Source organism: Nerophis ophidion, linkage group LG18 (assembly GCF_033978795.1).
Source record: "Nerophis ophidion isolate RoL-2023_Sa linkage group LG18, RoL_Noph_v1.0, whole genome shotgun sequence".
In the NCBI taxonomy this organism is placed as follows: Eukaryota; Metazoa; Chordata; class Actinopteri; order Syngnathiformes; family Syngnathidae; genus Nerophis; species Nerophis ophidion.
This window is the reverse complement of record NC_084628.1, coordinates 8,827,084-8,841,728: the sequence shown is the minus strand read 5'-3', so window position 1 is coordinate 8,841,728 and position 14,645 is coordinate 8,827,084. Positions and strand designations below refer to the sequence as shown.

The 14,645-nt window shown below is 42.6% G+C and overlaps 1 protein-coding gene across 1 annotated transcript; it reads right to left on the bottom strand.

The window, feature by feature from the left end:
* Positions 1–10,724: 10,724 nt before the first annotated feature.
* On the bottom strand, positions 10,725–13,816 carry ly6d (lymphocyte antigen 6 family member D). The gene is made up of 3 exons (XM_061878696.1): positions 13,657–13,816; positions 11,283–11,387; positions 10,725–11,191 (listed from the first exon to the last, which is right to left on the bottom strand). Exons 1-3 carry the CDS (start codon positions 13,739–13,741, stop codon positions 11,109–11,111), a joined length of 273 nt encoding a protein of 90 aa, XP_061734680.1. The 5' UTR covers positions 13,742–13,816; the 3' UTR covers positions 10,725–11,108.
* Positions 13,817–14,645: the final 829 nt, after the last annotated feature.

The window sequence follows — 14,645 nt, the reverse complement described above, 5'->3', positions numbered from 1 at the left end:
ATTTTTAGGCCATATCGCGATATACGATATATATTACGATATTTTGCCTTGGCCTTGAATGAACACTTGATACATATAATCACAGCAGTATGATGATTCTATGTGTCTACGTTAAAACATTCTTCTTCCTACTGCATTCATATATGCTACTTTTAAACTTTCATGCAGAGAGGGAAATCACAACTAAGTCAATTGACCAAAAGTGTATTTATTAAAGTTATTAAGCAATGGCACAAACATTCAAGTCATTTCCAAAACAGAAAGTGCAAGATTGTCTGAGACATTTTAAGTGTCAAATAAAAATTAGCTGCACAATAGGAAATCAAATAGTATTTGTCCTTCACTATGTGGTAGGTTACTCCGGACCTTATGAAATTCTCTTCATTCTCTAGCGAGTGACTTTTCAAATGATGCTACATATTAGCAGCAATGCTACTTTTTATAGCAACGCTTTTGCACCAGACAAATTGCGGTTGTCTGTTCGACATATTCCCACTTGAAGCCGAACCACCGACAGACGATGGACCCCCTGCTGTTTTATTGGGAATTAAATCTTCCTTCATTTGTTACCAGATCCGAACCTTCTTTCTCTCGTATTAACACTTGTACGGCTACGTTAGCATCACAGCTAACGTTACCCAGTCTGCTCCCTCTCTGCTGGGCGAGGGCGTATACGTATGTGACGTATGACGTGACAGTATGTGACGTGTGTAAGTTTGTGCGCCTGCTTGTCTGTGAGAAGGAGAGACAGGAAAGAGTGAGAAGAGCCCGCAGCTAAAAGCAACTGCGTGAGAACGTATACTCCAATATTACGATATAGTCATTTTCTATATCGCACAGAGACAAACCCGCGATATATCGTGTGTATCGATATATCGCCCAGCCGTAGATGGATAGCTTGAACAGTAGAGCCTTGTTTTCGAGCGCTTTCTTTCAGACATGCTTGTTTTGTTAGAAAATTGCAATATTACCTGGTGGCGTTTTGGTATCATACTGTATATGGTACTCAAGTATCTGGGACCTCGCTTACTAAATTTTGTGCTTGTGTCTCATATCAGCTGGTATGACAATGAAGTTCCTTCAATACTTCAATCAATACGCCTCTTTGCCCTCCAGATTCTGAAACCGGACGCATCACATGCAAACAAGGTGTCAAGTATTGGTAAATCAAAAAGAAAACTTTATTTATATACAGCTGCACTTTTCATAGACAGGCGAGTAGCAAACACAAAGTGTTTTGCACACACAAAAAAGAGAAGAAAACACACACACAAAAAGCACTGTTCAATCAATCAATCACTCAAAACAAAACATGGCATGGCACTTAGGATTGAGGAAAAACGCCCCCTTTGAGGCATCCACACTAGAGAATAACTAAAATTAAAGCTGCAAGCAGCGTTGGTCGGGTCCGCCTTTGGCTGTTGCCGCCGTGTCCCGAGTCCCGATCTTAGTCAGACCTACATAGAAGTTTTTTATTCCATGTCTCTACGACATTTCTAACGGAAATTACATGCAGTTTTGTCTGTTTTTTTTCCTAGGGGGCGCTAGGCGCTATTTTGATTTTTGGGGTTTGGTTTTTTATTGGATGGCAGTTTTTGCCAGTCCTGATATGTGTGTAAAATTTGGTGAGTTTTGAAGCATGTTAAGGGGGTGAAATTACAGATCGGCGATTCTGGATGTTGTTGATAAATGGCTTTCGGTCTGCATAACAGAGCTTTAACTTGCACTTTGAAGCATTTTAAGTGGGTCAAATTACAGCTCAAAGAGGCAAAAACGTCATTTTTTAGGAAAATTTGCGCAGGGTTTTTTTAATTAATGCCATCTAAAAAATAGTATGAAAAAATATATAATATGATAAAATATAAATAAAAAATAAAATAAAAACATAACATTGATAGAATAATAATAATAGCAATAAATAAAAAAGGAAGTGACACAAATAAAAAAAAATAATTGTTTTTTAATAAAAAACATAAGAAGAGTTGGGGAGGAGATCTTTCCCCAAGTGGAGGAGTTCAAGTACCTAGGAGTCTTGTTCACGAGTGAGGGAAGAGTGGATGGTGAGATCGGTGCGGCGTCTGCAGTGATGCGGACCCTGTATTGGTCCATTGAGGTGAAAAAAGCTCTCAATTTACCGGTCGATCCACGTCCTTATCCTCACCTGTGGTCATGAGCTTTAGGTTGTCACCGAAAGGACAAGATCACGGGCAAAATGTGTTTCCTCCATCGGGTGACGGGGCTCTCCCTTAGAGATAGGGTGAGAGGCTCTGTCATTCGAGAGGAGCTCAGAGTAGAGCCGCTGCTCCTTCACAGACGAGGTGGTTCGGGGATCTGGTCAGGATCCCCCCCGAATGCCTCACTTGGGAAGTATTTAGGGCACGTCCAATCAGTAGGAAGCCACTGGGAAGACCCAGGACACGTTGGGGGGACTATGTCTCCTGGCTGGCATGGGAACGCCTCAAAATCCCCTGGGAGGAGCTGGACGAATAGGCCGGGAAGAGGGAAGTCTGTGCTTCTTTGCTTAGGCTGCTGTATGACATTACAATAAACTCAGGAAATAAAAAAACATGCATTAGCACCTCCGTTTTGGCCTCTAAAAATGTTTTGTCATACTTTTAATATGTGGGATTAAAGTCAACTCGTTGTCAAAAATTACGGCCAGATTTTTTATAAATTGGTTTAAAATATTTACATTTTTGTAAAAGTTTTTCCCTATGGCTTTCAGGGCTTAAAACTAAAACCTCTGTTTTGTCCTGGTTGAGCTGTAGTATATTCACTGCCACCCTTGACTTGACATCATTTGGGGGAGGCATGGCGCAGTGGGTAGAGCGGTTGTGCTAGAAACCTGAGGGTTGGAGGTTCGCTCCCCGGCTCTCGACATTCAAATTGCTGCCGTTGTGTCCTTGGGCAGGACACTTCACCCTTGCCCCCTGCCGCTCACACTGGTGAATGAATGATGAATGATAGGTGGCGGTCGGTGGGGCCGTAGGCACGTATTGGCAGCCTCGCTTCCGTCAGTCTACCCCAGAGCAGCTGTGGCTAAGAAATGTAGCTTACCACCACCAGGTGTGAATGAATGATGGGTTCTCACTTCTCTGTGTGCGTTTTGAGTATCTAATAATAGAAAAGCGTGATATAAAATCCAATCCATTATTGTTATTATTATTATTATTATTATCTACAATGCAGTTAAAAAGTGTGTCATCAGCGTATGTGGAAACTGATGCCATGTTTGATTCTATGTCTCCTAATACCGTTTAATTTTACATAAATCGGTACTCAAACCGAAGGATTTCAGTAGGTACAAATCCATCCATTTTCTACCGCTTATTCCCTTTTTATGGGGTCGCGGGGGGCGCTGGCGCCTATCTCAGCTACAATCGGGCGGAAGGCAGGGTACACCCTGGACAAGTCGTATGTACAAATAAAAGTACAAAATTTGGTACCCAGCCTTACGCTTTAATGCACATTAATCCATCATCATTGCAATTAATGCAATTAACACATCTGCAGTGCACAATTACACAAATCCCTACAACGTCTCAGGAAACGCATTTATTGCCCTCTGCTGATTTGACCACGAGCTCATGAATTTTTCTGGTACAGATCCCCAATATTTTTAAAACGATTTTTAAAAACACATTTTTTTTCGGTAATCTCCATGCTTACTGGCTGTGCGTATACTGCCAAGAGGAGCTTTTGTAACATGTCCTGTTTTGAAACGGTTTTATTATAATTTGTATACCAAATAATATATTGCGACAATAGGTTTAAACCAGGTGTCTCAAACTCAATTTACCTGGAGGCCACTGGATGCAGAGTCTGGGTGAGGCTGGGCCGCAAGAAAAAGATTTCTTACAAAAAATGTTGCATACTCCTCAGCATGTCTAGTTGTATAATGACGTTTCAAATTGTATCCCTTGTGCACCGCAACTTTCTCTGTGCAAATAATACAAAGAAATATTGCATCTCCCACTTTTCCTGGAATTGTTTTTGCTCATCACTAACCTTTCTCTTCACTGCAGGCTTTGAAAAAGACATGTTTGGGGTTGTGGAATATATTTGTATTTAGCCAACACACGGAGAATAATGTTATTTCCGCAATGCGTCGTTCCACTTTTCCTCCCTACTGCAACTCGGCGGTCGGCGGATAATAGCCGGGAAAGTACCGGGATATCCATCCATCCATCATCTTCCGCTTATCCGAGGTCGGGTCGCGGGGGCAACAGCCTAAGCAGGGAAACCCAGACTTCCCTCTCCCCAGCCACTTCGTCTAGCTCTTCCCGGGGGATCCCGAGGCGTTCCCAGGCCAGCCGGGAGACATAGTCTTCCCAACGTGTCCTGGGTCTTCCCCGTGGCCTCCTACCGGTTGGACGTGCCGTAAACACCTCCCTAGGGAGGCGTTCGGGTGGCATCCTGACCAGATGCCCGAACCACCTCATCTGGCTCCTCTCGATGTGGAGGAGCAGCGGCTTTACTTTGAGTTCCTCCCGGATGGCAGAGCTTCTCACCCTATCTCTAAGGGAGAGCCCCGCCACCCGGTGGAGGAAACTCATTTCGGCCGCTTGTACCCGTGATCTTATCCTTTCGGTCATGACCCAAAGCTCATGACCATAGGTGAGGATGGGAACGTAGATCGACCGGTAAATTGAGAGCTTTGCCTTCCGGCTCAGCTCCTTCTTCACCACAACGGATCGGTACAACGTCCGCATTACTGAAGACGCCGCACCGATCCGCCTGTCGATCTCACAATCCACTCTTCCCTCACTCGTGAACAAGACTCCTAGGTACTTGAACTCCTCCACTTGGGGCAGGGTCTCCTCCCCAACCCGGAGATGGCACTCCACCCTTTTCCGGGCGAGAACCATGGACTCGGACTTGGAGGTGCTGATTCTCATTCCGGTCGCTTCACACTCGGCTGCGAACCGATCCAGCGAGAGCTGAAGATCCCGGTCAGATGAAGCCATCAGGACCACATCATCTGCAAAAAGCAGAGACCTAATCCTGCGGTCACCAAACCGGAACCCCTCAACGCCTTGACTGCGCCTAGAAATTCTGTCCATAAAAGTTATGAACAGAATCGGTGACAAAGGACAGCCTTGGCGGAGTCCAACCCTCACTGGAAATGTGTTCGACTTACTGCCGGCAATGCGAACCAAGCTCTGGCACTGATCGTACAGGGAGCGGACCGCCACAATAAGACAGTCCGATACCCCATACTCTCTGAGCACTCCCCACAGGACTTCCCGAGGGACACGGTCGGATGCCTTCTCCAAGTACCGGGATAGCGAGCGCAAAAAAAAAAGTGACGGCTCCCGGAGTGTTATCCGCTGATGTACTGTTCATCGTGTGAGGCATTGCAAATTAAACAATAAGAAAAAACAAATAACGGTTTGAAATGGTCCAGGTTATCGGGGACTGTTATTACTGACGGACAGGTTTCGCGGCGTGACTGCAGCCAGGCACGTAAGAATCATCTCCATGGCAACGTCTCTGTCGCTTTCACTCATTTGCCGCTTTTCCAGTAACGCAGGGGTAGGCAACCCAGAACGTTGAAAGAGCCATTTTGGACCCAAAATACACAACGCTGTCAAGCGCTATTCATAAAAAAAACTTGCGGGCCGAACTAACATTAAACTTTTTATATTAAGGTGGGGGCGGCAGAATAACGTCTTGTGTCTGAGACCCCTGGCTTAAACCGTGAATCGATGCTGAAACTAATCGAAATTGAATCAGGAGTTGGGGCGGCATAGCTCGGTTGGCAGAGTGGCCGTGCCAGCAACTTGAGGGTTGCAGGTTCGATTCCCGCTTGTGCCATCCTAGTTACTGCCGTTGTGTCCTTGGGCAAGACACTTTAGCCACCTGCTCCCAGTGCCACCCACACTGGTTTAAATGTAACTTAGATATTGGGTGTCACTATGTAAAGCGCTTTGAGTCTCTTGAGAAAAGCGCTATATAAATATAATTCACTTCACTTCACTACTGTTAAATTGCCATCCCTACTGTCCAGTTATTACGTATGTTTCCGTGATGCCATACAATCACTCATTCACAAAATGGATGATGAAAATGGACCCCAGGCCACATTTTGGACTCACCTGCTCTTAATTACAGGTTGTATTTTAAGTTTAGGTATTGTTAATGTAAGGCAGTGAAACAATATTACCTGCTTTGCCCACACGGGGGGCAAAGGTTACTCCTCCACAGCTGCCCATTAATCCATCAGCGGTGCACCTCTGTAGTCTGAGCTGCCCTAATGAGAAGAAGCAGCTGCACGGATTAACACGTATGACCCATATTTTACCGTGATAGGCGCACACACAAGCGGAATGATGGCGTGTCGTGGGAATGCGGTTCCATTCAACTTCAACATGGAGGTCAGCTTGCGTGTCATCCGGGGACACGTTAATTGGCAGATATATTCTTGCAGTCCTCTATTAGGGTGATGATCACACATTTTTTAATATTTCACGCTGAGGTCAAAAGGTCTCCATTCGGGCTTTGACATGGCTGCCGTAGGGAGCGTCCACATACACGAACACACACAAGATATAAGGTTTTGCTTTATTCAACGAGGTGTGTGTCGGGCTGGAATGTCCCTTGTTTATTAGCAAAATGTAATTTGGCAAGGATAATTCACATACAGTGGGGCAAAAAAGGATTTAGTCAGCCACCGATTGTTCAAGTTCTCCCACTAGAAATGATGACAGAGGTCTGTAATTTTTAACATAGGTACACTTCAACTGTGAGAGACAGAATGTGAAAAAAAAATCCAGGAATTCACATTGTAGGAATTTTAAAGAATTTATTTGTAAGTTATGGTGGAAAATAAGCATTTGGTCAACCATTCAAAGCTATCACTGATGGAAGGAGGTTTTGGCTCAAAATCTCACGATACATGGCCCCATTCATTCTTTCCTTAACACGGATCAATCGTCCTGTCCCCTTAGCAGAAAAACAGCCCCAAAGCATGATGTTTCCACCTCCATGCTTCACAGTAGGTATGGTGTTCTTGGGATGCAACTCAGTATTCTTCTTTCTCCAAACACGACGAGTTGAGTTTATACCAAAAAGTTCTATTTTGGTTTTATCTGACCACATGACATTCTCCCAATCTTCTACTGTATCATTCAAGTATCCATTTTGGAAAGAATGAATAGGGCCATGTATCGTGAGATTTTGAGCCAAAACCTCCTTCCATCAGTGAGAACTTTGAATGGTTGACCAATTACTTATTTTCCACCATCCATCCATCTTCTTCCGCTTATCCGAGGTCGGGTCGCGGGGGCAGCAGCCTAAGCAGGGAAGCCCAGTCTTCCCTATCTTCAGCCACTTCGTCTAGCTCTTCCCGGGGGATCCCGAGGCGTTCCCAGGCCAGCCGGGAGACATAGTCTTCCCAACGTGTCCTGGGTCTTCCCCGTGGCCTCCTACCGGTTGGACGTGCCCTAAACACCTCCCTCGGGAGGCGTTTGGGTGGCATCCTGACCAGATGCCCGAACCACCTCATCTGGCTCCTCTCGAGGTGGAGGATCAGCGGCTTTACTTTGAGCTCCTCCCGGACGGCAGAGCTTCTCACCCTATCTCTAAGGGAGAGCCCCGCCACCCGGCGGAGGAAACTCATTTCGGCCGCTTGTACCCATGATCTTATCCTTTCGGTCATGACCCAAAGCTCATGACCATAGGTGAGGATGGGAACGTAGATCGACCGGTAAATTGAGAGCTTTGCCTTCCGGCTCAGCTCCTTCTTCACCACAACAGATCGGTACAACGTCCGCATTACTGAAGACGCCGCACCGATCCGCCTGTCGATCTCACGATCCACTCTTCCCTCACTCGTGAACAAGACTCCTAGGTACTTGAACTCTTCCACTTGGGGCAGGGTCTCCTCCCCAACCCGGAGATGGCACTTTCCACCATAATTTACAAATAAATTCTTTAAAATTTCTACAATGTGAATTCCTGGATTTTTTTTCCACATTCTGTCTCTCACAGTTGAAGTGTACCGTATTTGCTTGAATTGCCGCAGGGCATATAGTATGCGCCTACCTTGAATTACTGCCGGGTTAAACTCGCTTCCCAAAATAATTAGCGCATACTTAGTATTACCGCCTGGTCAAACTTGTGACGTCATGAGTGACACTTCCCTTGTCATCATTGTCAAAACGGAGCAGGCTGATTTCAATACCGGTAATTTGAAATCGCATAAAGGGAAGAAGATTAAGAGCTATTCAGTAGGATTTAAGGTCCAAGCTTGCATCACACTCAAATTTTTACTGCATGCCTTTGGTAAGTGCCGAAGTGAGAAGAGGTTTTAAAATAATTAGCGCAGGCTTACTTTTACCGCATGCCTTTGGTAAGTGCAGGAGTGAGAAGAGGTTTTAAATTAATGAGCGCACCGGCGGCAATTCAGAGAAATACGGTACCTATGATGAAAATTACAGACTTCTGTCATCATTTTAAGTGGGAGAACTTGCACAATCGGTGGCTGACTAAATACTATTTGGCCCCACTGTAAGTGTGGCGACTTGTCCAGGGTGTACCTCGCCTTCCGCCCGAATGCAGCTGGGATAGGCTCCAGCACTCCCCGCGACCCCAAAAGGGACAAGCGGTAGAAAATGGATGGATGGATGGATGGACTGAAGTTGAGAGCCGCTGGATTACAAGTGTTGTTTTTACTGCTTTGCGTTCTCACTGTCTACTAAAAACAATGTGGTGGAATGTTACAGGTAAGTTTTGGTTTCACTTTGACATTTGCTTTTTTTGTTTGTCTTTCTCATGCGATAATGGAAAACATTTCGAGTATATTGTTGTGGGAAAAGCAAGTCGATGGAATTGTCCGACGAGTTTTACTTCCTTTATGTTTTGGTTTTGTTTTTCTTTCTTTGTGTACAATGTTTTCAATACAAGCCGGTTGTGTCAGTTGCACATTTTTTCTTGTGTTACCAAAGAGTGTTGGGGTTACAGTGTAAAAAAACACAAGAATAAAACACTAATGATAGGGGAATAAACTTGTACTAGTATAAGAAAAAACTCCGTTCACACGAAAGTCTATTATAAATCAAAAGGTTGTAATTGTACAGAAAAAAAGTAATAATATGAAAAAATGTCATTTGACTAATTTTGCTGAAAAAAGTACCTAATTCTACAACAATTGTTGACATTTTCTTTTACAAATATTAAAGTCAGTATTTAAAAAAAAAGTTTTAATTGTCCAGAAAAAAGTAATACTATTACAAGAACATGTTTCGATTTGTCTCTAATCCATTGGTAATTCTATAATTTAGTCTCTTCTATTTTAAAAGGTCACAGTTTGACCGGAATATATATGGTTTTGTCATATTTCAAAATGGCGTTATTGTAGCGGGGAAAAAAGAGTAAAATATAATTTAATGATTTGACTGAAATACATTTCTGTTCTAGCCTCAAAAGAATATGATTTTACAAGAACAAAGTGTTATATTTCAAAAGGTTGTAATTTGACATAAAAAAAAAACCCTTAGTATCATAATTGACCCAAATAAATTGATAATTATATCATAAATGTTTTTATAATACAACAAGAATAATGTCTGTCATTTAAAATGTTGTTTATTGACCAGAAAAAAGCGCAATATTTTAAGAATAAGAAGAATAAATACAATTTCCAAATAATGTTTAAAGTCTATTATGTTTCAATTGGGTGAATTGTACGGAAAAAGTCATCATTTCACTCAAATAAATTTAGATTTTTAACCCCTTAAGATACATTTTACAAGAATAAAGTTGGTTATCTTTCAAAAGAGAGATTTGTTTTAAATTTTACAAGAAATAATCTCATAACTATAATTGTGCAAGATGTATCATATTTTAAAATGGCATAATTGTGGTAAAAAAATATAATTTGACTTGAATTAGTGATTTTACAATCATTTTAAAAGAATACGTTTTACCAATCCGTTGTGGTGAAGAAGGAGCTGAGCCGGAAGGCAAAGCTCTCAATTTACCGGTCGATCTACGTTCCCATCCTCACCTATGGTCATGAGCTTTGGGTCATGACCGAAAGGATAAGATCACGGGTACAAGCGGCCGAAATGAGTTTCCTCCGCCGTGTGGCGGGGCTCTCCCTTAGAGATAGGGTGAGAAGCTCTGCCATCCGGGAGGAACTCAAAGTAAAGCCGCTGCTCCTTCATATCGAGAGGAGCCAGATGAGGTGGACCAGATGCCACCCGAACGCCTCCCTAGGGAGGTGTTTAGGGCATGTCCAACCGGTAGGAGGCCACGGGGAAGACCCAGGACACGTTGGGAAGACTATGTCTCCCGGCTGGCCTGGGAACGCCTCGGGATCCCCTGGGAAGAGCTGGACGAAGTGGCTGGGGAGAGGGAAGTTTGGGTTTCCCTGCTTAGGCTGTTGCCCCCGCGACCCGACCTCGGATAAGCGGAAGATGATGGATGGATGGATGGATTTAAAAGAATAAAATCTTTTCAATATTCAGAAAGTCAGAAATGGAGTAAAAGGGCAGTTTGCCTTTTTTTTCCCAAAAATTATACAAAAATAAAATGTTTAATTTTGACAAAACGTCATAATTTGGCCTGAATAAATTAGGAACTTTACAAGAATCAATATCATAGCTGTACAAAAATTAAGTTGCAAAATGAGAATTTTTTTCATTACATTATGATTGTCGTCATTCTATGTATTAAAATTTTCCAAACCATTGAAGGATACTGAAAGAAAAAACAATCTCTTATTTAAATTATCCTATTTATTCCTTTGCAAGTGATCAGAGCACAGTAGAAAGACAATGCGATTAGAACGTTGTCTTTTTATTATGACAGCAGTTTGGCATCAACATTGCCGTGTGACAGACAGCGACCCACATAGAAATCAGTTGACCCACTCAGCAACATCACAGAGGGATTACGCAAGTGTGTGTGTGTGTGTGTGTTTGCACTGCAGATTCATTGAAAAGAAATCATGTCTGTGAGATGATAAATTGTAAGGAGAAAAATTAATTAATGAAATTTGGTTAGATTCGCATACAGGGACGAGTGATTGTCCTCAGATAAGCACATCATGTGAATGACACGCTGCTTTCATCCATTGCAATGTGAAGGATGACCTGTGGAGCCTAGCAAAGGTCCTCTGTACAGCAGGATGTAAATGGCAGTGTGTCATCGCAATCCTCTACACATTCTCTGTGGAGTTGATTCCCTGCACAAAGACAAAGATGTGTTCATGCACACGCACATTTATGTCCGTGTTTGCACTGAATCTACTTGGTAAGAAGTCGTCTTGTACAAACCATCGTAGAAGGTCCTGCAGAAAGTCCAATCTTGCGGGCACTCCGTCTGCGCGGTGCAGTTATCTTGGTCTTCACCATGGCAGGTGTAGCATTTGAGTGTGAGCACTGGGACAGCAAAATTCTATTAACCTTTTTTTCTCAATAATATACGCTCTTTATAAATAGCCTTATTTGGTTACTGAAACAAGAAAAAAACACGGTAAGGCAATTTAAGCATCTGATTTTTCTGAGCCAAACAATAAAAAGAGAATTATCCATCCATCCATTTACTACCGCTTATCCCTTTTGGGGTCGTGGGGGGTCGCTGGAGCCTATCCCAGCTGCATTCAGGCGGAAGGCGCCGTACACCCTGGACAAGTCGCCACTTCATCTCAGGGCCAACACAGATAGACAGACAACATTCACACTCACATTCACACACTAGGGCCAATTTAGTGTTGCCAATCAACCTATCCCCAGGTGCATGTCTTTGGAAGTGGGAGGAAGCCGGAGTACCTGGAGGGAACCCACGCAGTCACGGGGAGAACATGCAAACTCCACACAGAAAGATCCCGAGCCCGGGATTTTTTCCAGGACTACTCAGGAACTTCGTATTGTGAGGCAGATGCACTAACCCCTCTGGCATCGTGCTGCCCAAAAAGAGAATCAAAATTAAATAATATATAATTTATAGGGCTTCACGGTGGCAGAGGGGTTAGTGCGTCTGCCTCACAATACGAAGGTCCTGCAGTCCTGGGTTCAAATCCAGGCTCGGGATCTTTCTGTGTGGAGTTTGCATGTTCTCCCCGTGAATGCGTGGGTTCCCTCCGGGTATTCCGGCTTCCTCCCACCTCCAAAGACATGCACCTGGGGATAGGTTGATTGGCAACACTAAATTGGCCCTAGTGTGTGAATGTGAGTGTGAATGTTGTCTGTCTATCTGTGTTGGCCCAGCGATGAGGTGGCGACTTGTCCAGGGTGTACCCCGCCTTCCGCCCGATTGTAGCTGAGATAGGCGCCAGCGCCACCCGCGACCCCAAAAGGGAATGAGCAGTAGAAAATGGATGGATGGATGGATATAATTTATAAATATTATAATAAATATAAATAAACATCTGTAAAGAGAAAAATAAATGCAGGACATGACTATTACATAACACAATAAAGCAGATTAGTCTCCTTTGGGGGGTTAACATTAGTCAGATATTTTTCTGGAATATACTACATTTTTATGCAGTTCAATAAAATAGGAAAAAACCAGAGTAATACTCTAAAAAGTTCAATGTAATCAATATTTTATGGATTAATACACTATTCCAGTGGTTCTCAAATGGGGGTACGCCTACCCCTGGGGGTACTTGAAGGTATGCCAAGGGGTACGTGAGATTTTTTTATTTAAATATTCTAAAAATAGCTACAATTCAAAAATCCTCTATAAGTATATTCATTGAATAATACTTCAAGAAAATATGAATGTAAGTTCATAAACTTTGAAAAGAAATGCAACAATGCAATATTCAGTGTTGACAGCTAGATTTTTTTGTGGACATGTTCCATAAATATTGATGTTAAAGATTTCTTTTTTTGTGAAGAAATGTTTAGAATTAAGTTCATGAATCCAAATGGATCACAAAGTTGATGATTACTTCTATGTGTAGAAATCTTTATTTATAATTGAATCACTTGTTTATCTTTCAACAAGTTTTTAGTTATTTTTAAATCTTTTTTTTTTTCCAAATAGTTAAAGAAAGACTACTACAAATGAGCAATATTTTGCACTGTTATACAATTTAATAAATCAGAAACTGATGACATAGTGCTGTTTTTTACTTCTTTATCTCTTTTTTTCAAACAAAAATGTTTTGCTCTGATTAGGGGGTACTTGAATTAAAAAAATGTTCACAGGGGGTACATCACAGGAAAAAGGTTGAGAACCACTGCACCATTCTATCAAAACAATGTAAAAACGACTTTTTTATTTCAATACTTTGACAACCTCTTTCATACAATTTTATGTTGTGGGTTTAACACAAACATATCAAGTTGATCCAATGTCATAGTGAACTCACGCAAATAAATAGACTACATAACTACCATTGGTGTGACAAAAAGAAAATAATCTTATTTTTAAGTGTTGCTATTTTGGGGGGGGGGGGTGTGGGGGGCTGGTGAAAAGAGGCTAAATATGTAAAGATACTTAACTTTTTTGTCATCGGACTGGTCCATCCAGTTATATATGTTATTACTACTACATGTTGTTAGTAAAACACAAAATTAGATGTGTACACTACATTTTTACTGTTTAAATAAATAAATAGAATTGGGTGAAACAAGCTGACAAGAAAATATGAAGTTTTCTTATATTTTGGGGAGTCAAGCAGGAAGTGTGTCTCACCTGAAGTGCTGCACAGCAGCAGAAGCATGAGTGTGACCAGCAGGACTTTCATGTTCTCCAAGAATGTGTGTGTCTTGTGTGGCATCACCTTTTATACCAACACATACACCTTATCAAGTCCTAAATCCACTTCCTTGTGCACTTGAATAACACTTCTTTCTTTCTTTTTCTTTTTTTTTTTTAATCCAATTTTCCACTTACTGGAACATGTGCATATCAAATATGATGCTTTTCTTCTAAGCCCTTTTCTAAGACGGGTGTGGGTTACAAACAAGTTTTATTGCTCAAAAACAAAAGAACACAAATATTCTGTGGATTAAGATACACATCTTGATAGCTGTTAAACTTGTTTGCTTTTGTGGAGTACTTGCTTTTTAAAATGGTTTACTTACTTATAGGTGGGAATCTTCATTGCTTTCAAAATGCCACAAAAAAAACCAATGAATCCATCCATTTTCTACCGCTTATTCTCTTTGGGGTTGCGGGGAGCGCTGGTGCCTAACTCAGCTACAATCGGGCGGAAGGCGGGTTACGCCCTGGACAAGTCGCTACCTCATCACAGGGCCAACACAGATAGACAGACAACATTCACACTCACATTCACACACTAGGGCCAATTTTGTGTCGCCAATCAACCTATCCCCAGGTGCATGTCTTTGGAAATTAATCCTAATACTAAAAAAACCTGGACTTCACGGTGGCAGAGGGGTTAGTGCGTCTGCCTCACAATACGAAGGTCCTGCAGTCCTGGGTTCAAATCCAGGCTCGGGATCTTTCTGTGTGGAGTTTGCATGTTCTCCCCGTGAATGCGTGGGTTCCCTCCGGGTACTCCGGCTTCCTCCCACTTCCAAAGACATGCACCTGGGGATAGGTTGATTGGCAACACTAAATTGGCCCTAGTGTGTGAATGTTGTCTGTCTATCTGTGTTGGCCCTGCGATGAGGTGGCGACTTGTCCAGGGTGTACCCCGCCTTCCGCCCGATTGTAGC